Here is a 27,892-nt window from a genome sequence, read left to right on the forward strand (position 1 = left end):
ATATATATACTTTGAAATAAACTTTAATAGATACTTACAAACAAACCTACAACAAGGAATACAAATAAAATGGAAGCTGCAAGCGAGGAAAGTAAGGTGTGGCACAGCGTGTGTCCGAGGACCACGTCTGCACATTTTAAAAATACTAGTCAACAGGTCGATGATATGGCAGATGACAATATGTTGGCAATCTGATCTCGTTTTTATTACATGTTGTGCAGCACTTTGTGGATTGTCTTTTTGGTGCCTTAAATCTGAAGTTTGAAGCGGATTCAGGCACAAACGCCGTTCACCTATTGTTCCCCGAAACCCCCTTTTTACATGTGATAAAACACACAGACATTACATCAATGGTTCTCAGCTATCTGCCAGTGAGACCCAAGAGTAGCAGGTTTTCATTATAAAGAACCACTTCAGTGGATGTTTCATTGGTTAGTTTCCATTCTGTTGCTGAATGTGTGCAAACCAGTGAGATCAGCTGATGGAAAGACTGGTTGAATTTAAAAAAAGGAAACAGCACTCTTGGGTCCCGACAGCATGTGGTTGAAAACTACCGCACTACAAAAAGCAGGAGTGACAGAAAAGATGTTTTTTTAAAAAGACGTTGTGATTGTATTGAGAGAGATTTCCTGCAGATGCATGCTACAAATAATCACAGTGACATTATCCTTCCGTTAATATTTCTGCTGATGGTGTTCCCGTCGGATGCCGTGACGGTGAGCGAAGGAGGGCGCGCTTCCATAACGCAGAGAAACCTGATGCAGTGCAGCGAACGGTCGGAGCTGCTCTTCAGCTGCCTCACAGTGCATCCACCCACAATGCACTACTGCTAGACTCACTCTGGAGTGGTCAGCATCTCCTGTCTGTGTTGTGTGAACCGCAATTTTATTAACTATCTATTTAAAAAAATACATGATTTCTAAAAGCAACAAGGATTTCATCTTCTCCGTTTGAGAGGATGGACAGGTTGGCGTGTGTGTGTGCTGCCACCTTGTGGTCGGATGCTGGCGTTGCTTTTCTGCACCAGTTTCCATCACACAATTTTAGTTTCAGCACAACAACCAATAACATCAATTTAAAAAGGCTACGAGATAGAAATTCATAATCATAAAGTCACAGCAGAGATACCGACCACATTAACCTACAAAATGGAGGCATACTTGCCAACCTTGAGACCTCAGAAATAGGGTTCTCCCCCTGAAAAAATGGAGTTGCAGAGAATTTGTTTCCTGCTTTCTGGTGGCTTTTATAGGATGAAAATAACTAAATGTTAAGTACACTGCGACAGCATTCTTATGTTAAATAGGCCTACTTTTAATTTTACTTTTAATTCTCAGGAAAGAAAACGGAATAATTCAGCCCTCTGGCGTGAACTAATAGTTTTTATTCATTCATTCATTTTGTTGCCGCTGCTTTAGTATTTATTTCTCACTCACTGAAGGTCGTTTCAGACACAACACAACAACGGCACCACTGTGCTCTGAAACCCGTTATGTCTAATTGTTTGCAGCGCGCCATGACGGCTTTTCAATGCGTCGAGCAAAGCCCAACTTTGGGCGCTGCATGCTGTTTTGTGCGGTGAGCGTCACGTGGTCACCAGCAGCTTTCTTCCTCTGGGAATTTGGTGTAGCTGTATTGTCATCCGAGTGGAAACAGCACGGCTTATAAACGCTGTACAGCGCCAGAAACAGGTTGAGAAAAACGGGAGAAGTGTGACACCGGGAGGAAACCGGGAGAGGGCTTGAGTCGCCCGGGGAAAATCCTGGCAAGGGTTGGCAAGTATGACGGAAGGAGGTGCGCCAACACGGTGACCGTCAGGGCATCGTCCGGATCAGCGTGTGCATAGTGCTCAGTGATTCCTGATTTCATAAAGTTAGAGAATACAATTGCAAAGAGTCTTAAAAACAGGATAAGAAGCTCAGAAGGCGTCCAGCCACCGACACAGAAGCATACTTGTTGAAGGCTGAGTCAGTCCTGGAGGCTCGAACAATGTTGTCAAACGGGTTCAACCCCAGAAGGATCCCAGAGAAACATGAGAGAGGGAGAGGGAGAGAGAAAGAGAGAGAGACAAGAGTGTGCTGAGGGTGTCGAGAGCGTCGGCGCCGTCATTGGTAGAGCAGGTAGTTCTTGAGAGAAGCTGGCAGGGGCAGTCTATGGATTTCACCCAGACGGTCTCTTCCTAACGCCACCCTCACCGAACGCCTACACAGGTCCATCAGAGAGAGGGGTTCAGCTGGGGGGGAGACAGGAAGAGCAGGTTTAATAATAATTAGGGCTGTCAATTGATTAAAATATTCAATCACAATTAATCGCACATTTTTTCTGTTCAAAATGTACCTTAAAAAGGAGATTGTCAAATATTTAATACTCTTATCAACATGGGAAAATATGCTGCTTTATGCAAATGTATGTATATATTTATTATTTGAAATCAATTACCAACACAAAACAATGAGAGATATCGTCCAGAAACCCTCACAGGTTCTGCATTTAGCATAAAACATATGCTCAAATCATAACATGGTAAACTGCAGCCCAACAGGCAACAACAGCTGTCAGTGTGTCAGTGTGCTGACTTGACTATGACTTGCCCCAAACTGCATGTGATTATTATAAAGTGGGCATGTCTGTAAAGGGGAGACTCGTGGGTACCCAGAGAACCCATTTACATTCACATATCTTGAGGTCAGAGGTCAAGGGACCCAGAGGTGGTACATTCACACATCTGGGTGCTGCAGTGGATCTCTCCTTCATGCTCTGTGTGTGTGTACTAACATCCTAAAAACTAAAAAATTAAATTCAGCAAATGTCTGTGCTGTAGTTTACATAAATTACATAGTACAGTAACACTTCAGGTAGTTTTCTCTCTAGTAGCGGCTATAATTTGTCAAAATAAAAAAATCTAATTTATGAGAATTTTGTCAATGTGCAGATCATTTGAATCATTTGTCAAGGAAAATATTTAGTTTTTTTGACTGTTTGTCAGAAATATATGTAATGTGATGGAAATTTAGATTTGGGTATCTTGAAAATTATGCATTGCAGTTGCCGAATACGATATCCGAGTTTCAATATTTATACATTTTTGGGAAAAGAAGAGGAATATAAACATTTTTCTACAAAAAAAAAACTTTAATTTAATAAAATAAGCCAAAAAATTCTGTATAAAATTTATGAAATGTGTGATTTAAATTAGGAAATATCCAATCAAAGAATAAACAAAAAGAAATTCAGTGTAAAATTTTGGTACTTGATAATTTTCTACAAAACTATTGATGTTCACTATCCAGCCTTATTTATATTTAGTAGGTTCGGCTTATTTTAGATGTAAAAACTGAGCAAGAAAATATATTAAATTTGACCTGCAGCCATATTCAGTGCCAACACTGCCTACTGGACCCAACGAGCCACAGGATTAACTACATTTAATGAGACAAACTGCCTTAAAAACAACAACATATAAGATCAGGGATTTCCCCTCTCGACATCCAGCAGTGAGGGGAACGTCATATCAAACTGAAACAAGCTTTTTAACGCATATCACTGCGTCTGTAGAGCTTGTTTTTCTACAGGCCTAAACTAGGTCAAGGGATCTGAGCTGAACATAAAAATGTAATGAGCACACATCACTGGGGACATATGGGTAGTACAGCATGTTTTTGATGAGCACCTATTTTCCCTCATTTAAAGCTCATGACCCTTTCAGCATGCAATAATTGGCATTAATCCAATTAAAATCATATTAAAGTTGTCTGGGGAGAAAAACAAGCCGCTTGTTTTTATACATAAAACATTAAGGATGACTGGATGTTTTTAGAGCCATAAACATTTATAACTGAGGCGCCACAGACGAGGTTAAAAACAAAGGCAAAGTACAGTTGATGAGTTAATGGGGGTTAATAAAGCTAGGAGAGGTTACAGAGACGTACCTTTTCTCCACTAAGATCAGGACACATCATTCTCAGATGCGAAAAGGTGATTCGTGGTTATGTTAAATATTAATTTATATGTAATCTGGACTGCCAGGTAAGAAAACAAACAGTGTCGTGTTATCACAGGTATACAAGTGCTTTACATAACAGCCGGAGGGAGAGGCAGCCATACTGATGTGAGTCAGCTCTTCACTAATATGTCAAACCCTCGACTGTCACAACTTTGTTTATTGCATTAATAAAGGCTGCCTCTGGTTGAGTAAGAGCTGAACACAAGAAAAACCATCACGGATGGCACAAACACTGTTGACAGTCTTGAAACCTCAAAAAACAGGGAGGATTTAGAAATTAAAAGCGAGGGGTCTCCCCCATGGATGTAGTACAGAAGTATGAAATCAAGGACTACTCGGCTGCTAAACAGCTTCTTTCCCACAGCAATCAGAGTATGTGACCTGCACTAAAGAGACTGTTCCTTTAATAATTCTTTTAATTTTTAAATTAACTATTTATTCTATTTTATTTTTAGCGCACTTTTAGCTTATTTATTAGTGCTCTTAATTATTAGTTAATTACTTTATAGTTTTCCCCAATTGTTTTGCACTGAATTTCTGAGTGGTGGATGTAAGAAACACAATTTCCTTTTTATGTGGAGCATAAAAATGACAAATAAAGGAATCTTGAATTAGGAGAACTGGATACAGCGTTGGAGGCGGCGCCCCGTTCATTCCTATGAAAGTTGCTCAGTGGCGCATGAAGCCAAAATGGCTCGACATCCGACTGGAGAAGTACCCGGATCTTCCGGTGATCTTCCGCATCAATTGGGCCCATGGAACATGCGCAGTAGCGTCCGCTCGGTCACATGACTCGGTCACGGGGTCCCAACGTCACGCTGTCGTCTCGGTCTGGGTCTCATTCACATGAACGGAGGAAGGGGAATAATACTGGATTCGTCTAATAGTGAATTTTTCAACTTTTAGGACCTAATGATTTAAATAAGGACTATTAGAGTGTTCGTACTGGGAAGTTGATTTACCTAAAAAAGAAATATCCACTGAGTTACAGACGTCTCTTTCCCAATGTAAGTCTATAGGAAAAAGTCATTTTGGGCCCAATGGCATCACGTGACGGGCGCGCTCTTCCTAAGGGCTTGGTCTCCTCCAGTTTTGTAACTTTTACAGAATGAAAAAAGGCAAAAAACTAAGTACACTGCAACAGCATTTTTAATCTTGAATACTTTTAATTCTCAGGAATGAATACAGAATAATACGTCCCTCTGGCGTGAACTAATATTCATTAGTATTTCTTTCTCTTGTAGTGCTCTCCATTTAGGGCTCTAAACTAACTTTCTTCATCATCCTCCCGGAACCGTCCCAAAATGAATGAGGACCTTCCCAAATTTAAAATCTTTGTTTTATTTTTATTAATTTATCCAAAACTGTTGCGTGTGTGTGGGGAACCCCGAGGACAGCCGATGACGCCGTCACATGGGAAAGAACGATAGCCAATTGGGAACCAAGCGTAAGGACAACCACCGCCATCATAGCGTCTGCAGCTAATGCATGAGCTAATGCAAAACGTGAAGCATAAAGTAGTTGTAAGATGGAGCTCAGAAATGGAGGACCAACTTGTTGATTTGTGGCAAAACACAAGTGTTTATTTAACGTTTCTCCATGACTTCATCCATCCTTCCTTCCTTCCTTTCTTGAATTTTCAGTACAAAGTAAAAACTAACTCATGAATGAATCTGTTGGTGTGTGTTGTGCTGTTTTGGCCAAATCTATAGGAACAAAAGTCGTTATATGTGTGATCTCTCACATTTTACACATCTGTTAAGATCTGAAACATCTTTTAGTGTGGGCCAGCCTTTACATTGGGAAAGAGACTTCTGTAACTCAGCAGATCATTTTTTTTTTTTAAGGTGAATCAACTTCCCAGTATGAACACTAGAATAGCCCTTATTCAAAATATGTAGGTCCTAAAAGTTGTAAAATGCACTAATAACAGAATTCAGAGTTATTTCTGTTCCTCAGCTCATGTGAATGAGACCCAGACCGAGGCTGGAGCGAGGGCTGGGAGACGGAGTTAAAGGAAACGCTACTGCGCCTGCTCTATGGGCCCGATGGATGCCGAAGATCGCCGGATGATCCGGGTACTTTATCTTTCGGCAGTCACTGAGCAACTCTCATAGGAATGAACGGGAGCCTCCGACGCTGTATTCCAATTCTCTTTATGCATCCATGGTCGCGAGCAGCTCTCTTCTGCCAGTAAACAACATTAGGTGTAGCTGTATTGTTGTCCAGGTGGAACCAGTAGAGCTTATACACGCTGTACAGAGCCAGAAATAAGTTGAGATAATGAAAAGGAAAAAAAAAAAGATGTGAACATTGGTCATAAATCGGGAGAATTGTGACACCGGGAGGAAACTGGGAGAGAGCGATGAAAAGCGGGACTCTGTCGGGAAAATCAGGAGGGTTGACAAGTATGCTCATGAGAGAAAAGAGTAATTTAAAACAAAGTTTGTACTTACGATCAAGTCCATTTATGTACCGGATTCTTATTTCACAGTGTCCCCACACGGCGCTCACCACCGGGTACAGCTTCCTGCCCTTAAGTCCTCTGAACGCCACCCCTAGATAATGTCCGTCCACTATGTAACCCAGCGTCCCCTCGTCCATGTCCAACACTACTAAAAGGGAGTCGGGTATGATGAAGGTGTCGTCTGGCTCCAGAAAGGCCGGGTAGGTTTTTCCTGGGTGATTCTTGCCGTCGTGGTAGAGTTTACTCCTGCACAGGTCCCAGCCCCAGGACTCGGCGTTGCTCCCTACCAATGCCGTGTAGCCCACCGAGTGCAGCGCGGCGTCGGTCGTGGCCACTCCGACCACGGCGTGCGTGCCCCTCTGACGCATGGCCCAGCTGATCTCCCACACGTGCAGTCCCCGCGTGTAGCCGACGTGGCCCCGGATGGCGTCCGTGCTCTGCGCCACGGGGTGCCTGTGAAACACCAGCTTGTTGTCGTCCTTGACGAAGATGTTGAGAGAGCGGTCGTCGTTGTTCCACGAGTGTTGGACCTGGACGTCCACGCCGGCGGGCGGCATGTCCAGCAGCAGGTCCAGTCGAGACGGCTTGGTGTGACTCAGGGCCTGAAGCTCCAGCTTCAGGGGGCTGAACGCCGGATCCCGCATATCAATGGTTTTAATGCCACCTGGGACTTTTTGCCCCATGCTCTGGATGGTTATAGCAGCTCCCCTCTTCCTCCTCCTCCTCCTCCCCCCTCCTCAAAGACTAATGGGGGGAGTAATCAGCCTCAGAGCCGCTCCTCCACTGTGCTCCTGCGACCCCAAGAAGCAGGTTTGTTGCTCCCCCGTGTCACAAGCTGCAGACAGCAAAGGTCACACCAGGTGCTGTTTGAAGCCTTCCTGGAGAGATTAGAGGAGATGAAAGCAGATAAGACAAACAAGTTAATTATTAGATAATCCTATTAGCAGCATTTCTGTTTGAACCAGGAAATGTAAGCATCAGATCTTACAAAACAGCTGCAAGCCAGACATAAGAGGCCTTAGTATTATCAGACCTGGTATCAACATCCTCAGTGATTGGATCACAAGTGGACAGCTCTGAGTACAGGTGTGAACGCACTCAACACGCATTGAGATCTGATCACTCACCACATTCAGAGGTGGCCTGGGCCACATTAAGGACCGCCTACTCAATGGACATCCAGGGCTAAACAAATAATCGAATATTAATCGCGATCACAATTTGGGTTTCCCACAATTAAGTGAACATGATCTGCGATGTCGACATTTAAAATGTGCGTTCTGCTCATAGAAAGCTACAGCATATCAAATCAAGAGCTTCCTAAACTAACAGCCAGCCACCAGCCAGCCATCGAGATGTTATGGCTTCATTTTTGGGGATAGATATTATCTCTACAACCAATGTGTTTATGATTAAATTAAGAGCATAAAATTGTTTATCTAGATCTTATCTTTGCTAATTTTGCTCTCAAAGTGCACCAGATTGATGCATTTAACTTTAAAATGTAGCTAACAAAAAGGAATAGGGTGAATATTCCTGTATGTTTTTCATATTGCGATATATATATATAGCAGAAAAAATATTTAAATGTCCGTTTTTTCCTCAACATTGTGCAGCACTAATTGGTACATTAACAGGGATGTAGCACATCATGGAAGTGAAAACAGTGCTGTGTTTATTTTAATGTGAAAGTGCAATAAAAATATGCTGTTGCTAAAATAAAATAATAATCATGATCTCAATATTGATCTAAATAATCGTGATTATCATTTTGGCCATAAAAGTGCAGCCCCACTGACGTCCCGCTGGGGTTCCTGCGCTCCTCATCTGAATAGACAGGAAGACGCCAGCGCTTTTCTGCTTCGCGTCAGGTAATGGCCTCTGTGCTCGACTGTATTCTGTAGGTACAACTGTATTTTATTAAAATATATCTTATCTATAGGCGACATAATCTACAGACTATCAGACAAGGCAAAGTGCATTATTATCACACTGTCTGTGTTTTTGTTCCGCTGCTTTACACAGATTTGACGCCCACCCGCTCGCTCTCATCCCCGGCTCTCTGAAGCTCTGTACCCGCTGTTGTCTGGCAAAGGTGGCGGTGCCGGCGGTGCCGGCGGTGCCGGCGGTGCCGGCGGTGACGGCGGCTCGGAGGTCCACGGGGACCGCCGGTACAATAACCTTTTAATTTGATGTTAATACAATGTACCAGAATTCACGAATATGTAGGACATTAATACGGACATTCATGTCATATTACGTCACAATCAAGGTCCGTAATTAACTTTTTTCACTTCCTGCCACTATGGCAGGTCAGTATTTTTTTTTTGTCTGCCACTCAGAAATGTTATCTGCCACTTTTGAAATCTCTGCACTAAATGAAGGAATAACATTTTAGATCTGATGTCATTCAATGTTTGCTATATTTTACACAAAAAACATTATATACATGGTAATTACAGTGTTCGAATTACACCGTGGATGGAGGGTAGTGTACAAAGTACTGTACTTTGTTATTGTCATCTATAGTGGTTATTTGCATAAAAACACAATTCAAATGATTATGGTTATTTAAATATTTGCTTTGATTAAAAAAAAATCTTGGGAAGTTGTTATGAAGTTAAACAGCTCACAATTTCCTCTCTAATATCTATTTTATATTGATGTGAAAACATCTCCTTTAAACAACTGGATTTATTCAAGTTTCTCGCCAAAAACTTAAATTTACGAGATTAGATTTGAACACATCATGATAATGTTGCAATTTACCTTCGCCCAATAGTCCTTTTTCCTGAGAAGACTTTGAACGCCTCATAATAATAACTGAATGGCACCTCCGTTAACATTAGTAGCTCCGTTATTTAACCAAGCAGGACAGTGCTGCCCACCGGCTGCTAACAGGTTACATTACTAACTAACTAAGTGGCCACTCAAGACGCATGTGGAGAAGCCTGTTAAACAGACGTACTTAAAGCTGTCCACTTGTGATCCGATCACTCAGGACACATGTTAATACCGGGTCTGAACAGGGCCTCAGATCCTACAAAACAGCAGCCAACTAAACACAAGAGCCAGTGTAAGTCCAACCTTATCGTGCTATCCGATGGAGAGAAAATGGTACATCTGATGCAATTACATGCATACTGCATTTATTGGAAATGTTACAGTACATTTTTACATTTAATGCAATTCACTGGTTTAACTAGATTTATTTGTTTCTCAGCGGACAACAACGGATGTTAGCTGCAGGGCTGTTAAGTGTCATAAAAAGTGGTCTTTGTTCTCATGTGATGTTTAGAGTATGAAACATAAAGAAGGCATTGTCCCATGACCTCTTGAATACAGTATGAGATGTAAACCCAAATACAGATTTACACGGGCATCACTACGCAACAGGACGTAAACATGTGTCTGCTGACCGCGGCAAAGATGTGCTATCATCGGTGTGATGGATTTTCTCACAGCCATCTGAAGATAATCTAAAGACTGAAGCAGACTGTATGGCCTTGTTTTCCCTCCCTGCCGGCTCACTATAAACAAGAACAACAAGTTTCTGCCACTAAGCAGTCAGAAACGTATTTGCTATTGATTGAACAGATTATGTATAATGGATCAGACTACAGAGAACAGACTGGCCTATTTAATTACATTATCTGATTGAAAGGCTACAGTTCAACATGTAAACACATGGATAACTGGGGTTGTAGGACACGATTATGTCATTGATTATTATGGAAACATTTTTGCATAAACGCGAGGGGCTGGACAATATGACCAAAATCTTCTATCCCATTATAGGTCATATCATATCTTTATAACAATATATATATCACTATATAGCATGTTTTCTGGTAATTCAATAAATAAATAAATAGTCTATATGTCATAGTTAACGCAAATACGTTTTAATGCCACTAATTTCTTTAACGCATTAACGCACTTGCGATTTTTGGATTGTAGCGGGCTCAATTTTAAAACTAGAGTGATGATACTGGTATCATATGAAACTAGAAAACCTAATGAATCCATTGGTACCAACCATGTCATACTAGCTTGTCGGGAAGGAGGATCAATAATGCTCCAAAGTTACTCTAAATGTTGGCGAGGAAACATGTCAAGTCAGCATACTGACAGCTGTTGTTGCCTGTTGGGCTGCAGTTTGCCATGTTATGATTTGAGCACATTTTTTATACTAAATGCAGTACCTGTGAGGGTTTCTGGACAATAATTGTCATTGTTTTGTGTTATTAATTGATATCCAATAATAAATATATACATTCATTTGCATAAAACAAGCATATTTGCCCACTCCCATGTCGATAAGCGTATTAAAAATGTGACAAATCTCCCTTTTAAGGTAAATTTTGAACAGATAAATTACTGATTAATCGCAATTAAATATTTTAATCAATTGACAGCCCTATTTTTAAATCTAATTTTAGAAAAACTGCATGAAGAACACACTGTCATATGCATAAAATCTAAAAGAGTTAAATCTGTACGCAGTCGGAACAGTGAGATCCACAAATATTTGCATGTAAACTGTTAATTAAAAATCAATAATAGGGTTTTTGAGAATCACAAAACATTAAAGCACAATACTTATGTGTATCGATATTTTCTAACACCCCTAATATCCGTTTTTCATGCGTTTGTCTCTCAAATCAGAAAAATTACATGATTTTGGGCAGTTAAAAAGTCAAAGTTGTCCTCTCTGTCAGGATGTTAATCACTTTCTGTTGTTTGCTGTTAATAATGGGCCAATTAGCGACATGATGTTATCACAGATTCTAGGATTGACTGACCAAGAAGTAATGCGTAAAATTGAGGACAACTAATCAAATCAGGTTTTAATGTTTTTTCTTTCATGTTGTTTGTGCGCTCTAATCCTAAATGAGTCACTTAGCTAAAGGGGCTCATAATAACATGGGTGTTTACCAGTTACACATGCACGGCTCTAAATGGAAATTATTGCTCTCGAAACTAAGCTGATGATGAGGATATTAGGATAAAGGTAGCGCGTTACTCTTCTGTCAGACATTGTTTACTAATTGATGGATCTATAGTTTGTACAGCTGCTGGATTTACGGATCATTTAGATTAATGTGAAAATGTATCACTGGCATGTTTTATGGTGGTTTGTAGGTCTGATGTCCTGAGAGGCATTTCAACGGTATAGCGTTGCTAGGCAACAGCTTGGGTCCATGTTTACTTCCTGTCAGCTGATGTCGTTCACATACACTGCAACCGGAGATAAACTGGAAAAAAAATTGGAATGTTTACGTTTAAAGCTGAGAAATGGTCTAAATATTGTAGATTTGTGACATCACAAATGGACAGAAATCCTGACAGCTTGTTTCAAAAGCTCAGTTTCAGAATACGGGCTGTGGGTGTTTCTCTGTGGAATGAGCGTTTTGATACTTTCACAGTATTTATACAGCACTTAAACCTATTTTATGATATAAAAGACATGTCACTTTTTATAATATGGACCCTTTAAAGACATTGGTGGCGTTAAAACTAATTTCCATTCTTTTCATCTTTGACAGCCCTAATCACAACATATTGAATCGTAACACTTGTATCATGATACGTATCATATCGCCAGTTTCTTGCCAAAACACAGCCCTAGAGGATATAATAAATCAACAGGTGATTGGATCCTATGGTATCATCTCATATTGTTGGTGTATAGTGAACATGAAAAGCAGCGCTAAGCAGCACAAAAGTAGATCCCTCTACGGGCTGACACGTTACTCAGCTACTATTCCCACAATCTCCAAAAATAGGAGAAAAAAAAAAAGAGGGGAAAAACTGCAGCCATTTCTTATTATATGGTTGTCTAGTCAGAGGGCAACAGGAAACGCAGTAATAAAACGTCTGGCTTAAAAAAAAACAAAAAAAACCTTCTGTCGTGTTTGAGGGAGACACCACAGCTCTTTTGAGGCTTCAGGAACGCAGAGACTTTGACAATAAAAGCCTGATGAATACCTGCTGTGCTTTACTTTACACCGTCTCCATTACAATAGACCAGAGCTGTGATGGGGGGGCGGTTTCTGTGGAACCTGAATCCAACTCTCTTATAGCTCATTTTTTACATGTCTTTTGAAACTTTAAACCCGTCTGAATGCCAACGGGACTACTTCAGGTCAACAGTCAGGCCTTTCTTTTATAGTGAACTGCTGCTCTTTGGTCTTCGTACCTCTGCCTGTGTCGCAGCGAGGCTGAACAGAGCATTGTGTAATGTGGAAAACTGTGCTGCTGGGAAGGCCACTCTAATTGAATTGTAGACAAGAGTTCATTGAGAAGTGCTTTGGCTCTTCTTCTAATGCAAGTAAACAACCATTTAAATGGGTCATGTCTCTTCAGTGATCGGAAAACAGGAGGGAAGAAAAAGCAAGCAGCGGGTGGCCAGCATCTGAATGTAAACAATCTCTTTTTCAATGCCTGTCCAACATTCAGGGAGAGTGAAACATGTTAATTTGCACACTCTTTGAGCCAGGAGTTTATACCGTTCCTCTCTCCCCGTGGCACAGCGCCACCATACAACGCAAGTAATTAAAAACTAACAGAACAATAGAAGAAAAAAAGAAGGTCTTCCCACATTCACCTTGGACTTCAAAACAAACATAGCCATCAGCAGTATAAAAGGTGGCTTGTGGAGGGATATATTTGGGCTGGGATCCTGGCCTGGTTGGGGTTCATGGGCCCCTGAGTTGGGTTGGAGCTTATTAAAATGCAGGAGGAAGGGCTCGCTGGATTTGCTGAGCCAAGGAAACACTTGTCTCTATTGTGAGGCCCAATTTAGACCGGGCCCACCTGAACTTAAGCCCTAGCTTGTTTGTTGACCTGCTGAGTGCATAAAGCTCAAGGTTTACCAAAGACAGAGTCAGCCATTGTACGGAGTCAAAGCTTGAAAGTGTTACGTAGAAAACTGTTACCGAATATAATACAGTCTTTTCTGTGACCTATGACCAAATTAAAAGGGGAACTACGCCCATTTTCAAAATTAATATGTTATTCCTATTATCTAGAGACAGTCTAAAAATGTTTTGGTAAATATGAACAACTCTCTCCCAAATCTAAAAACCAGAGAGCTAAACGTGTGATGTCATTGGGCATAAAATGTGAAGCTGCGCTATAGAAAATGAATGGGTAAAGATGTTCTAAATAACACCAAGAGCACACAGGGGGATGTTCTGGTTATATGGGAACATTTTCTGTTTCACAACTACAACAGAATAAAGCTCATTTGTGTATAAAAAATAAATACATTCTGTGAGTCCACAAAATCAGTTTCCCATTCATTTCTATAGAGCAGCTCCAGACTTTATACCCTATGACATCACAAGTGTGAGACTTATTTCTCTGGTTTTGGGCTTTGAAAAAGAGTTGCTCATCTTCACTAATATTGATTGAATTTTCCTAGACCATGGAAATAACATATTGGAATTCTTACTTTAGGTGATGTTCCCTTTTAAAACTATGTTTGAGACATGAAAGTTGAGACTTTTTGTTCAGTTATGAACAGGTCATTTTGGAGGGTGACCTATGCGGGAATTAAAGGGGAACTACGCCCACTTTCAAATTTCATACATGTTATTCCTATTATCTAATGACAGTCAAAAAAAATATTAGTAAACATGAACAACTCTCTCCCAAATCCAAAAACTAGAGAGCTAAAACTCAAACCAGTGATGTCATCCGGTATAAATTCTGGAGCTGCTCCATAGACAATGAATTGGTAAAGATGTTCTAGATGACACAGAGCACCCAGGGGAATGTTCTGAATATATGGGTACACTTTCTGTTTCGCAATTGAGAACACTACAGTAGAATTAAGCTCATTTGGGTACGAAAAAGAAAGTGAGTTAACAAAATCAGTCTCCCATTCATTATCTATGAAGCAGCTCCAGACTTTATACCCTATGACATCACAAGTTTGAGACTTCCTTCTCTGGTTTCTGGCTTTGAGAGAGAGTAACTCATGTTCACCAATATTGACCAAACTTTCCTAGACCATGTAAATAACATATTGTAATTCTTATTTTACGTAGTGGTGTTCCACTTTAAAACTATATTTGAGGCATGACAGGGGCTTGGTTGACACTTTTTGTTCAGTTATGAACAGGTCATTTCTGGCTAATATTTGGTCTATCCTCACTGATATGAATTGGGTGTACAAAATATAATATATCAATGAGAATATACCAAATTCCAGGCAGTACTACAGCCTCCAGAATGACCATAAAGTTGAATCAACACCTCTCTAAAACAGTTTCAGCAAAACAGGAACTTATAGTAACTATATGAAAGTGAAATGTATTGTCTGTTGTGTTAGAGTTCGTTAGTTTAAGGTAAGTAAACCTCATAAACTGCCCTCTGAGTGTGTGTATGTATGTATGTAGGCCTACTGGACAAGTTAACCCATCATAGCTTGTCATGCTAGCCAGTACAAGCAGCCCAATCTTCAATAAGGTCTCGTGGGCCATTGAGCCCGTGTGCTCCCGGCTCGTGGAACGTCCAGCGCGTGAATGAAACGTTACTAGCCGTCGGTTTGGAACGTTGGTTTGGAACGTTGCTTGTGTTCACCTGAAGCTCGACAGACCGCGTTCCAAACGTTTGTTACACAACAAGCAGCTCAAGCCGTGTTAGCATAACCAGCAACATGTTAATGGTTCTGCTAATGGAGACATAACAAGTCGTTAGTTTCTTCTAAACTGGACAACAACACTTCGCGGGTGTCGTTTTCGATATCGAGTATGTAAATGTGATGAAAAGAGAAACACAGAAACCGAAAGAAGCGCAAAGCAGCCTCCATATGAGGTGAAAACAGACACAGTGAACAGACCTGGTTGAGTTGGGAAACAACAGAAGAGGACGGGACGAGACCGGGACAGGGACAAGCTGAGGACTCTTCACCAAGTTACTCCATCCTAGTTTCCCGGTTCCTTGTCGTCTCACCTTTTACTGTTTCAGGCTGGACATGAATTAGTGTGAAATGATGATGGCTGCTCTCTAACATCTCTCGCATCACGTGATCAAATGCTCCCAGCTGCTCTGCTAGATTATAGGACCTCCCCACTGACGGGCTGCAGCCGCAGCGAAGTCAGCTTCATGTTGGTAGTGGTGCTGTTTATGCGGATGTTATGTTTTTAATGTGTCCATGAAACTATAAACATTTAAATTACACAGTTGACATGTAGCTTTAATTTCTTTTGCCTAATTCTGAAAAATTAGAGAATGCTCGATTATAAAATAAGTTTTGTAAAATATTTGTTCTCAATACTTTTCAACATATATTTTTTTCTTAAAGGTATCATCATGCTCATTTTCAGGTTCATATTTGTATTTTGGGTTTCTGCTAGAAAATGTTAACATGCTTTAATGTTAAAAAAAATCTTTATTTTCCTCATACTATCTGCTGGAATATACCTGTATTTACCCTCTGTCTGAAACGCTCCGTTTTAGTACATTTCAATGGAATTGCACCAGAATTTCATTGCTAGGCAACAGCTTGGGTCCATGTTTACTTCCTGTCAGCTGATGTCATTCACATACACTGCAACCAGGAAATAAACTGGGACCCATTTAGAATGTTTACGTTTAAAACTGTGAAATCATCTAAATATTGTATATTTGTGACATCACAAATGGACAGAAATCCTGACGGCTAGTTTCAAAAGATCAGTTTCTGAATACGGGCTGTGTGTATTTCTCTGTGGATTGAGCGTTTTGATACTTTCACAGTATTTATATAGACCTTAAACCCGCTTTATAATGTAAAAGCCATGAAAATGTCACTTTTTACAATATGGGACCTTCAAGTGCTTTTATTATCCTGAAACCTAAAACTAAGTGGTTATAATAATAATAATAATAATAATAATAATATAAAAAAATTGAATGAATAATGATATTAATATTACAGTATTGTTGTTGGTGGATACTGTTGGGTCTCTAAACTATGGTGTACGGTCATAGACCTGCTCTATATATAAAGCGTCTTGAGATAACTTCTGTTGTGATTTGACGCTATACAAAAATAAATTGAATTGAATTGAATTGAATTGAATTGTTATAAAATCAAGTCAGGCTGTAAAAAGTGCTTGTGATGACACAGAAAGTATCAAAACTATTGACTTTTAAAATCGTCATTGTACGTTTATATTTATGTTAAAAAAGGATACACATATAAACTTGGCTTCACAGCTGTAACTCGTAGGGAAAGTAGTTATTAACTTCAAAATATGTGGTTCTATCTACAGAAAATTATCCAATTAGCTATTGGAATATCACTTATTATTTAAAAAATACATTAGAGAGATTGATTCACTTATTTGACAAAGATATAGGTAAGCACAAAACCTCACACACCTATTCTTGACATATATAAAATAAAAACCGAAAATAAAGGTAAAACCATATTTTTATTGTTCTTGGCGCATTGAAATATATAGTAATTGTATTCATCCATGACTTAAAGTAAACATGTTTACTGAAGATGGAAAATATCCACTCTACAACCTCTTCCCAATATAAAACCAACTTCAGTCCAGTGCATCACCAGCACAGAATCCTTTTAATGTGTAACCTAAACTGCAGACTACAAAGAGCTGAACAAGTCAGGTAGGACATCACACAACCACTGTTCATTCACAGCTTTGTTAGTTTTGACAAGAAGTTTTACATTAATTTATAGTGAAACTATAAAAAAAAGCTGCTTTGGGAATGTCTGCTGCAGGTTTACATTCACCGTGTGTGCTTGGTATAAAAAAAATAATAGAATATTTTTGTTTTTCTGTGTACTTGTGTCCACCTAAAATGTAGTACTGGAAAGAATTATGCTAGTATTGTCTGTCCTTAAGGGCGTGCATGTGATGTGTGATGGTGACAGGAGCCATAATTGATAATTCACACTCCAGTCTGTCACACACACACACACACACACACACACACACACACACACACACAAACACACACACACAGCCCATATGACCAACTCCAGCTGGGGCATGACATTATCGACAGCACCAGTGAACCGTGATGGCTCACACACTGACACACTGGGCCACTTTGTTGTTCAACTTGACCTTCGGGCCATTCAGTCCCTCGCTGACACGCTTTTCAGAAATGACGTTAAGACGAGTGGAGATCCTAAACGTCAGTCGCTGCTGCTGCTGCTCAGTAAGTCAGAATCATACTCCGCTGACTGACACACTGACCTCAGGGGGAATGTCAAGTATGTTGACTGACAAGGATGATGCATCCTGCACACGACCTTCATGTGCCGGACGACTGATGCAGTCACTTCTAATCTTTCAAGCAAATATCTTCAGTAACAGTCATTTTGTTCCCATAATAGTAACCCCCAGTAAATTATCCTATTTAGTTTTAGTTTGTGTACCAGACACTAACAGCTGCAGTTTTTCTCATTCATTTTGGCTCAATTCTTGAATGAGAATTATTTTGTTTTTCAAAACAATAAAATCAAACCTCTGAACAACTAGTTTGTTGTTCATAACAGATTAGAATTTCTCATTCATTCAAGCAAATTGTACGTGTTTTGGCACATGTGAGCAAAAGACTCAGAACAATAACCACTTGCACACATTTTATTGATCAAAACTGATGAGTTGGCTCTCAGTGAAACTGTCGTCCTCTTCACAACTTCTAAACATTCTTTCATCGTTTGAGCCGTCACATGCAAAGTGATCCATTCAATTATCAAAATCTACCAGACATGCATGTATATTCCATAAACATCTATGAAGAGGAGGCTGTTGTTGTTTTTGAACTGAACTACTGCAGGTTTTTTTTCCATTGTTGCAGGGTTGTTGTTTTGTTGGAAAATTCTTTTTATTCCTTTTTTTTTTTTTAAAAAACATAGCATAACAAACATAACACCAGTGCCATAATACAAAACGTTATATCTTACATTTAACATTTAATATGTACATACATATACATATACACACACATACACATCTCTTCCCACTCCCACACAGAAACAGGTCCAGCCTTCCTACCACCCCGACAGGTAAAGTTACAGAAAAAAAAAAAATGTTTTTTAAATAATTTAATTAATTGGTTAAAATTAAAGGTAATAAGTACTACAATAATATAATAATAATCATGGGAGTAAGATAGAAACCTTAAAAAAATAAATAAATACATTAATTCATTAATTAATTAATTAATTAAATGTAAAAAATAAATAAATAAAAAATCTGCACATAGAAAATAATAATTAGTAGTATAAATAAATATCAGAAAAATTAGGTTAAGTGGATTCTATGTAAGTAATCCATGGATCCCATATTTTATGGGAAAAACGGTAGGCTACCTCTCATAGCATAGGTTGTTTTTTCCAAGGGAGTACATGAATTTACCTCATTAGTCCACTGAGTAATATTAGAATATTAGGGGGATTTCTGTTCACTGCATATGACTTTCCATGAAAGATCAAAAGATAATTTTCTGTTTACGGTACATGTAACACATTGCTACCCAAATAAATGTACTGTACACATACAAATGTACATATCCTGTTCCTGTGTAGCTACTACCGTATCGACTTTCCCCAGTAAACTTTGACCTACTGTTGAAACCGGAATCTAAAAATCTCATCGCAATACACAATCACATTCAGCTAGATAAAACTGATACTCTGGTATAGTACAGTACAGTCAGTGTCAAGAAAAAGTAGATCAAAACAGATTTGTATATTATAAACATTTTCTAGGGTTGATTGGTCAAAAAACGGCTAAACATTTTGACCAGTACGGCTCACATGATGACAAAACAAATTCTCATTTAGGTGGCCAACTTAGTGACACAATAACTCGGTTTTGAAGCATGAATGAAGTGTTTTGGGTGAGTTAATACCTTTTGCAGAGTTGTGACAATTACACTTACAGTTTAGAAAATGTTAAGACCTTTACGAAAAATGTGCCAAAGCGATCGAGAAAAACTGTAAAAGCCTGCTCAGAATTTCCTCTAATAAATCTGCAGCCTCCTGTGAGTTACATCATTTAACACATGCACCAAAATCCACCTGAGTGTTGGGAAATATTAGGAGACTGTTGCCATCTAGTGGTTTCTCTGCAATAAACACCTTCTGCTGGAGGTTTAGAGCCTCACATTATAAACCAGTCTGCATAAAGCTCAACTTCAGAATAACATAATTCCTCGCAGAATCACACAATAGAAGTGGCACGTGACGGCATACATGCGCATCCAAGTGCTAAAAGCTGCAAAGATGAATGGTTTCACTACTGAATGAACATCCTCCTCCTCCTCACTTCCTTTTTAACTTCAGCACTCGTGCAGATTTTCCCCCATTTTGGCATCTGATTTCTCTGTGACAAGGACTGGAATTACATTTAAAATGACCTTATTTGTCCACTGTGTGAGGCGTCTGAAGGTAATATGGCTCGTTTTACATCCTCGGTGGGGAACATAGCTCGGCGGTTTGAATTACCTTCCCCTCAGCTCGTCTCCCAGTGAAAATCCCATTTTCCCATGCAGTGATGGTGCAATGTGCTGAGCTTGGTGATATATCTCAGGGCCCCGACCACGGTGGAGGAGGGGGAACGTAGACATGCTTACTACTTCCCTTTTTAAAACCATCATTTCAGCAGGATCGATAGTACGTCCCACTCCACGGCTGGCAGAGTGCACTGCCTCTATAGGGGAGGTAGGGGGGTTGGTGGGGGTTATGTGTGGACAGCTGCACCACGGCAAGTCCGAGCAGCACTCGCAGCCAAGGTGAATGATCGCATGCTGCGTCAGACACCCGCTTGCTCCGAGATGCAGTTTGTGAGGAGGGCCAGTGGGTGGATGCTGTCCTCAAGTGATGGTTGCAGTTGCAGGCAACATACTGATGAAGCCACAGAACTAGTTCAGCCGTCAGGTACTTCGTGTCCTCAGTAGCTGACTCACAAATCTGCATTGAGATGAGTACAGATCTGCAACCGATGCAGCTTGCATAAAACTGCAGTGGAGGTTGAGCACTTAAATAGATTCACTCTGTAGGTGAGAGACATCATCTCATATTTTAGTGGATGGTTTGCAATAAAAGGCCTAATAATGTTATTATAGTCGTGCACAAGGTTTAGAGAATCATTCACTCTGGGAATACAGACCTCTTGTAATTAATATTTTTAACCTTTACACAAACTTGTATTTTTGACAGATTTTAACACATTAAATGTACAAGTGGTGCTGAAACTAACTATTATTTTCATTATCGATTAATCTCCCTGTTTTCTCAATTAATCGTTTAATCATTTAGTCTATAAAATGTCATAAAATAATAATTGAAACATTTTAAAATTTCAGTCAGAAAAAAACAAAATATATTTAATTTACAATAACATAAAAACAGAGAAAAGCAGCAAATCCTCACATTGGAGAAGATGGGACAAGCAATGTTTTGTTTTTTTTTGCTATCAAAATAGTTTAGAGCTAAATCAATTAAATAATTAATCGATTAGTTGTCAACTAATAAATTAATCACCAACTTAAATTAATCGGATTGAGTCATTTTTTAACCTTTACACAAACTTGTTTTTTGACAGATTTTAACACACTCAATGTACAAGTGCTGCTGCACCTAACTATCATTTTCATTATCGATTAATCTCCTATTTTCTCAATTAATCGTTTAATCATTCAGTCTATAAAATGTCATAAAATAATAATTAAAAAAAATACCTGTCACAGTTCCTCAGAGCCAAGGGTGACAAATTAAAATATCAGACAGAAAAAACCCAAAATATATTCAGTTTACAACGATATAAAAACAGAGAAAAGCAGCAAATCCTCACATTTGAGAAGATGGGACAAGCAATGTTTGGCTTTTTTTGCTATCAAAATAGTTCAGAGCTAAACAAATTAATTGATTAATCGATTAATTTTCAACTGTTGAATTAATCACCAACATAAATTAATAGTTTTTTTTAAGAAGAAAAAGTAAAAATTCTCTGATTCCAGCTTCTTAAATGTGAATATGTTCTGGTTTCTTTACTCCTCTATGACAGTAAACTGAATATCGTTGAGTTGTGGACAAAACGAGACATTTGAGGACGTCATCTTGGGCTTTGGGAAACACTGATCGACATTTTGCACCATTTTCTTACATTTTATAGATCAAACAACTAATCGATTAATCAATAAAATAATCGACAGATTAACCGACAATGAAATTAATCGTTGCAGCCCTAGAATAGATAAAACACTACAATATTTCCCTTGGAGATGTGGTGAAATAGAAGTTTATAGTAACATAAAATGGAAATACTTACAGTACAAACCTAAAAATTGTACCTAAGAACAGTAGTTAAGCAAATGTCTACTGAATAAAAGGAGCCAAGAGCTGCAACGATTAATTGATTAATCGATTGGTTGTCAACTATTAATTTAATCGCCAACTATTTTTAAAATCAATTAATCGGTTTGAGTCATTTTAGTAAGAAAAATAAGTCTAAATTCTCTAATTCCAGCTTCTTAAATGTGAATATTTTCTGGTTTCTTTCCTCCTCTATGACAGTAAACTGAATATTTTTGAGTTGTGGACAAAACAAGACATTTGAGGACGTCATCTTGGCTTTGGGAAACACTGATCCACATTTTGCACCATTTTATTACATTTTATAGACCAAACAATCCAAACTGAAACATAAAACACTAATTATTTGAAGTATTAAAAGGATATAATGCGGTAATACAGATCAACGTTTCTATAAAGAAGCAGCACTAGAAGTGTACAGGCTTGTGTTTACTCTCTCTTTTGTCTTCGTATGTACGTGCATCGGCGAGCATGTGTTTAGCGTGAGCTGTACTGTGTGTGACTTTGAGAAGGTTTAGAGAAAGAGGTGCACCACTGCGGGACAGGGGGGGAAGTGGATGGGACAGGATGTGTGTGGTGCAGTATACGAGCATCCCCTCCGCTCAGATCGCAGCTCATTTGTCAAGTTGCCTGCAGACTTGAATGGTGCATTGCTGCTAAAACACAGAGAGGCAATCAGCAGTGGAAGAGCACACCTCCAGGGGAGGGGTCCCAGGTGGACCCAAGCCTCCGTGGGTGATCTGCAGATTAAGGGGGGGTCTTTTTCCTCAGCGAACGCCAGAGGGTCAAACTGAGGTTTTGTTTTGTCCTTACAGTATTATTTCATATTAAGGGACATTTTTTATAGTGAATGAAGATCCACCTTTAAAGCTGCAGTGGGTAGAAATGGAACAAATATGATTAAAAAAATATATTTGTATAAAACGGTCGCTATGTCCTGACAGTAGTGAATGAGACAGGTAATCTGAAAATGTGCCTCTGTGTCTTCCGGTGCTCCTAACGGCATCAGCAAGATTTCACAGACCGGGGGAAAACAACCAACCAGAGTCTTACCGTCTCTGAGCAGCTGTCAATCACTCGAGAACTCCGATCGAACGGTCAAACTAGGCAGCGCTGATCAAATATGAATCAATATTCTGTTACTGTAATGCCTATTTCTCTCCTCAGATGTTTTCAGAAACATCTTGTAGTGTACTGTTTAGCTGTAAAATGAGAACTGCAGCACAACCAATAGGAACGCTCTCTCTCTCTCTCTGAAATGACCTGTGATTGGTCAAAGTCTCCCGTCACGGGCTAGATGTTTTAAAATCTGAAAACAGAGCCATGAGGAGGAGATGTCTAGTTTTCTCTCAGAACACTTGAATTACAATATGCTGAAAGGTTATTATGGGAAGTTTTGCCCAATGATGCCAAACATATTCAGCCTACTGCAGGTTTAAGCCACAAAAATGTTCTTTTTGAGTTTGTTCTACTTGCTGTCAGAAGTGGACTCTTAAAGCACAGCATCCCCTGAGTACTGCAGGGAAACAACGAGGGCTGTTGTTGTATTTTCCACTTTTACAATAAAACATACAGACAGACTTCACTGTCATTAGTTTGGCTCACTCAGACTCTGCCGTTGCATACGAGCTGCACTAAGATCTCCTCACAAGCGGAGAAGCCGAGGGAGGTCATGGCGTTGACGGGGGCCCGGTTGTGCTGGTTGATGCTGCAGTAGACGGGCAGACCTGCAGAGCTCATCCTACGCATCAGAGCCAGATTCAGAGCCAGGAAGTAACCGGCCCGCCTGTACTCCGGTAGGGTGTAGGCCATCCTCAGCTCACACAGCTCGTCGGTAAGCACCCAGGACACGGGCCAGCCCTGCTCATCCATCACGCAGTGGTTTGGAAGATGGCGGATGTAGGCTCTGACGCGGTTGAGGCTCTCCTGGCTGCCTCCGTACGGCAAGTGTGTGTCGACGAGCTCCGCGTGGGATTCATCCAGGATGGAAATTGGCAGCGGCAACACCTTCCTGGTCGGCAGAGGAAATTTATGAAAAAGAATCAAGAAAATGTTTATCATATTATCTAACCAAAAAAACACAATAGAGCTGAATGATTTCAGAAACCCACAGTTGCCGGTCCACATGGTGCGGGCTGTGGTGGATGAAGTTATGAGCCTCACGTTGTGTGATATCAAGCCCACGGAGAGAGGCAAGTTCTTTGATGAGATGACAGTGTGAGCTTGGTATACCTTTCAGAGACACACAAGCAAAGGGATGATTTATTATTGTAGTAGTAATCCTAGTATCATATGAAACTAGAAAACCTAATGAATCCATCGGTACCAACCATGTCATACTAGCTTGTCAGGAAGGAGGTTAAATAACGCTCCAAACTTACACTAAATTTTGGCGAGGAAAACCTGTCATGGCCATTTTCAAAGGGGTCCCTTGACCTCTGACCTTAAGATATGGGAATGAAAATGGGTTCTATGGATACCCACGAGTCTCCCCTTTACAGACATGCCCACTTTATGATAATCACATGCAGTTTGGGGCAATTCATAGTCAAGTCAGCACACTGACACACTGACAGCTGTTGTTGCCTGTTGGGCTGCAGTTTGCCATGTTATGATTTGAGGATATATTGTTTTATGCTAAATGCAGTACCTGTGAGGGTTTCTGGACAATATTTGTCATTGTTTTGTGTTGTTAATTGATTTTCAATAATAAATATATACATACATTTGCATAAAGCAGAATATTTGCCCACTCCCATGTTGATAAGAGTATTAAATATTTGACAAATCTCGCTTTATGGTACATTTTGAACAGATAGAAAATGTGCGGTTAGTCATGGAAAATCATGCGACTGATCGTGATTAAATATTTTAATCGTTTGACAGCCATTTCATTGTTGGTTGGTTTCTGTCTCTCAGTGGAGATGTCTTGCCTTCATGGTGCCACACTACCTCTGAATAGGAGTCCGTTCCTCCAGTTTACGACTCTCTCATTAAGCAGCAGACCTCTCAGAGTTTCTGAGTTCTTGGTGAAGACGGTGCAGATGTCAGGAATCACCCCAGAGCTGCTGCTGCTGCTGAAACGCTTCACAGGCAAGATACAGTCATCAACGGGCCACTCTGGAGGAGCCTGTAAGTTATACTTGTCCCTGTGTGCCATACCTGGTTTTGACGGTAACAAATGGCAGTGGTGAATGTAGGCCAGGAGTCAACACACATCTCCAGATGACACGGATTGTTGTGGAGGATATGCAACATGCCTCCGAGAACCTGAAACGCAGAACACAATGCGGCAGGGACCAGAATAACAAGCTGCTGGCCGTCTCTGCAGATGAAACTGGCACAAATAACACCGTCTCTAAACCACACAAATATTAATATTTCATTAAAAAAAAAAAACAGCATTACGTTGATGGACTGCGGCAGTTCCTTGTAAAGGATATCTTTCATCAAAATGAGGTCCTCGAGTGCTTTCAAGATGATCATTTTGTCTTCAGTGTAAACTTGCCTCTGCGTTGAATCTGTTCAGCACAAGAAAGCGGGATTCAGCCATGACACATAATGAACTACTCCGTACACCATCTGTGTGGTTTGGAATCGGGCCATTAAGTGTTAAATAAAGGGCACAAAATGTCAGCAAGAGAGCCCTCGAGGACTTGATGATTTGACAGTTGGACAACCTGAAACCCTCACGGACTTTGCAGGAACACGCCCAAAGTCTGTGAGTGTGGATGTTGGGATTGGGCCTTTGAGCCCTTTAGAAACACTTTCCGTTAAGTGCGCATTTCTGCAGACTTTGCCAAAGAGAATTACCCACAATTCATAGCTTTGAGACGTTAAACACAGGGTTACCAAGGTTTATATATACTGTATATATATATATATATATATATATACAACATATATTCATTATTTTTTACCCCTGTCCGCAGCTATAACCCCATAATTTTTTATATCTTCATCTGTGCAATAATGTGGTTTACTCCAGCATTAAACCTGCATTTATTTATACAGAACATTTAAACTAACATTCATATTTATTTATACTATTCTTGTATTTTTACACACTTAATGATAGATCCTTTTTTTACCTTCACCAAGGCCAAAGGAGGTTATGTTTTCACCGGCGTTGGTTTATTGGCTTGTTTGTCTGTCTGTCTGTCTGTCTGTCTGTCTGTTAGCAGGATTACTCCAAATGTCTGTGATGGATTTGAATGAATTTTTTTGGATGGGTGGATTGTGGCACAATGAACAATACATTAGATTTTGGTGGCGATCCAGATCATGATCCGGATTCAGGAATAATTTTAAGGATTCCGATCAGCCTGAGCATTAAAACCACAGGGTATAACACATCTGCAGTGTAACTGATGACGCGTGGCCCCGCCTCCTTCTGAGAGCAGAGACATACGTGCATGGATGTGTGTGCTGGCCATCCGCAGTGAGAAAGAACTATACAGACATAACAAGGCTGCTGACTGAGAGAGGCATCCGCGACACGTTACACAGAAACACACCGTGTTAATAATAAGCCGACCACCTCATGCAGCCGCCAGCTGTGAGCTGTGATCTGTCACGCGTTGGCGGAGGTCTGCGCTCTCCGAGTGCCATTCTAATTCAGCATCATTATTAGCACTGTTGTTATACATATTTCTTATTTCTTATGATTTCTCTATGTTTATATTTATATATATATGTATATATATATATATTTATATATATTAGTATAAGCTAACTCGCTCCAATAAAAATTATAACAACTATAATATAAAAATGTATCATGAATAATGATATAATTAATATTACAGTATTGTTAGAAATTTAAGTCAGACTCGTGCTGACACAGAAAGTCAATAGTCAAAGTCAAAAACTATTGACTTTTAAAATGGTCATTGTATGTTTAAATTATGCAAAAAAGTATAAATATATATTTTATATAATATATTTCTATTCTAAATTATTTCTATTCTAGATTGGGAGCAGAACGTTACTCTCAATTTCCCCCCCGGGGATCAATAAAGTATTTCTGATTTTGATATTTATTTCCTTGTCCCGAAGCCTGCCGCTGTATTTAAACCCTCCACCTTAAAGAAGGTGCTTCATTGAGCTGTGAGTGTGACTACAAACGGAGTGGGAGGGTGTTTCGGGACCGGGTTGGAATTGAGCCAATATATACGGGCTGGTTTACCGCTCAAAGGCATCTACATACATCTGACACAGATGAGATGAACACAAAGTCCAAAGTCTTTATTCTCTATTCGGATAAATGTTTACCTAACCTGCACTACATCGTGCCGTCGTCAAACTGCAGTCGTCTTAAAATACACAAAAGGCTGAAGAGAAACTTTACAGCAACTATTTTTCTTTTAATACTTCACAGGGATGTTCGAAATTGATGTTATATGTCTGCGAGGGACCTAATAAAGGCTGCAGTCTCCCTGAGTTAGAGCTGATCTGTGCGTTATGCTTTGCTTCAACACCTCTGTAGAGAGCAGACGGACTGCTGCTGCTGCTGCTGACACCGACGGCTGACGGAGCGGCCGCTCGTTCGCCACAACAGAGCAGCCAGCTGTCAGAAGTTCAGCCACTCGCCGTAATATCAATCCATCATAGAGCTTTTTACTACTATCTCTCTCATAGCGAGGGAGAAACTGATGATTCCTTCACAAGTTTCACATATCGAGCTCTGCCTTTCAAAATCTTTAATATCATGTCACGAGTGATTCTTTGATGAAGTGTTTCCATTGTCAGTGAAATAAATTGTATCTGGGATAATTCATCTGTGCTTAGACGTTTGACCTGTTTTGCTGTTGACAGTGTCTTTTTCACTCCACTTGGCCTTGGGAGAAATCTGCTCAGCTTTACAAAATGAGGTCAACAAAGAAGCATTGGTGCAGTGAAACGCACCACGCACCTTCTCTTACAAAATCAGCATCCCATCACTCAGTCTGTCTCTGTGCCAGACTGACTGAAGTGAGCAGAGAGAGAGAAAGAGAGAGAGAGATTTTTGTGAAGTTAATTCATTGCTCATCACCTCCTCTGACTCCGTCTTGCATTGGCGACGTCAGGT

The 27,892-nt window shown here is 39.9% G+C and overlaps 2 protein-coding genes and 1 long non-coding RNA gene across 4 annotated transcripts in view; 1 reads left to right on the plus strand and 2 right to left on the minus strand.

The window, feature by feature from the left end:
• spsb1 (splA/ryanodine receptor domain and SOCS box containing 1) lies at positions 1 to 15,501 on the minus strand. Of its 2 annotated transcripts, none has more exons than XM_037772043.1 (3): positions 15,322 to 15,501; positions 6,460 to 7,344; positions 1 to 2,233 (listed from the first exon to the last, which is right to left on the minus strand). In XM_037772043.1, the coding sequence occupies exons 2-3, from the start codon at positions 7,151 to 7,153 to the stop codon at positions 2,106 to 2,108; spliced, it is 822 nt and encodes a 273-aa protein (XP_037627971.1). In that variant the 5' UTR covers positions 7,154 to 7,344; positions 15,322 to 15,501; the 3' UTR covers positions 1 to 2,105. The 2 variants fall into 2 exon arrangements, with proteins under 2 accessions (XP_037627971.1, XP_037627970.1); XM_037772042.1 differs by having other exon boundaries at positions 6,460 to 7,348.
• On the plus strand, positions 2,558 to 22,478 carry LOC119489519. Its single transcript, XR_005207194.1, has 3 exons — positions 2,558 to 2,568; positions 17,659 to 17,661; positions 22,343 to 22,478. It is a non-coding gene; the product is annotated as an uncharacterized LOC119489519 (long non-coding RNA).
• A 682-nt stretch (positions 22,479 to 23,160) lies between these two features.
• Positions 23,161 to 27,892, minus strand: part of LOC119489517 (putative glycine N-acyltransferase-like protein 1B) — a 28,545-nt gene continuing 23,813 nt past the window's right edge. The window contains 6 exon segments of the mRNA XM_037772041.1: positions 23,161 to 23,765; positions 23,768 to 23,833; positions 23,986 to 24,054; positions 24,775 to 24,907; positions 24,985 to 25,092; positions 25,231 to 25,343. Coding sequence (XP_037627969.1) covers positions 23,428 to 23,765; positions 23,768 to 23,833; positions 23,986 to 24,054; positions 24,775 to 24,907; positions 24,985 to 25,092; positions 25,231 to 25,343 — 827 coding nt within the window. The 3' untranslated portion in view covers positions 23,161 to 23,427.

This window comes from Sebastes umbrosus, chromosome 6 (assembly GCF_015220745.1).
Source record: "Sebastes umbrosus isolate fSebUmb1 chromosome 6, fSebUmb1.pri, whole genome shotgun sequence".
Lineage (NCBI taxonomy): Eukaryota > Metazoa > Chordata > Actinopteri > Perciformes > Sebastidae > Sebastes > Sebastes umbrosus.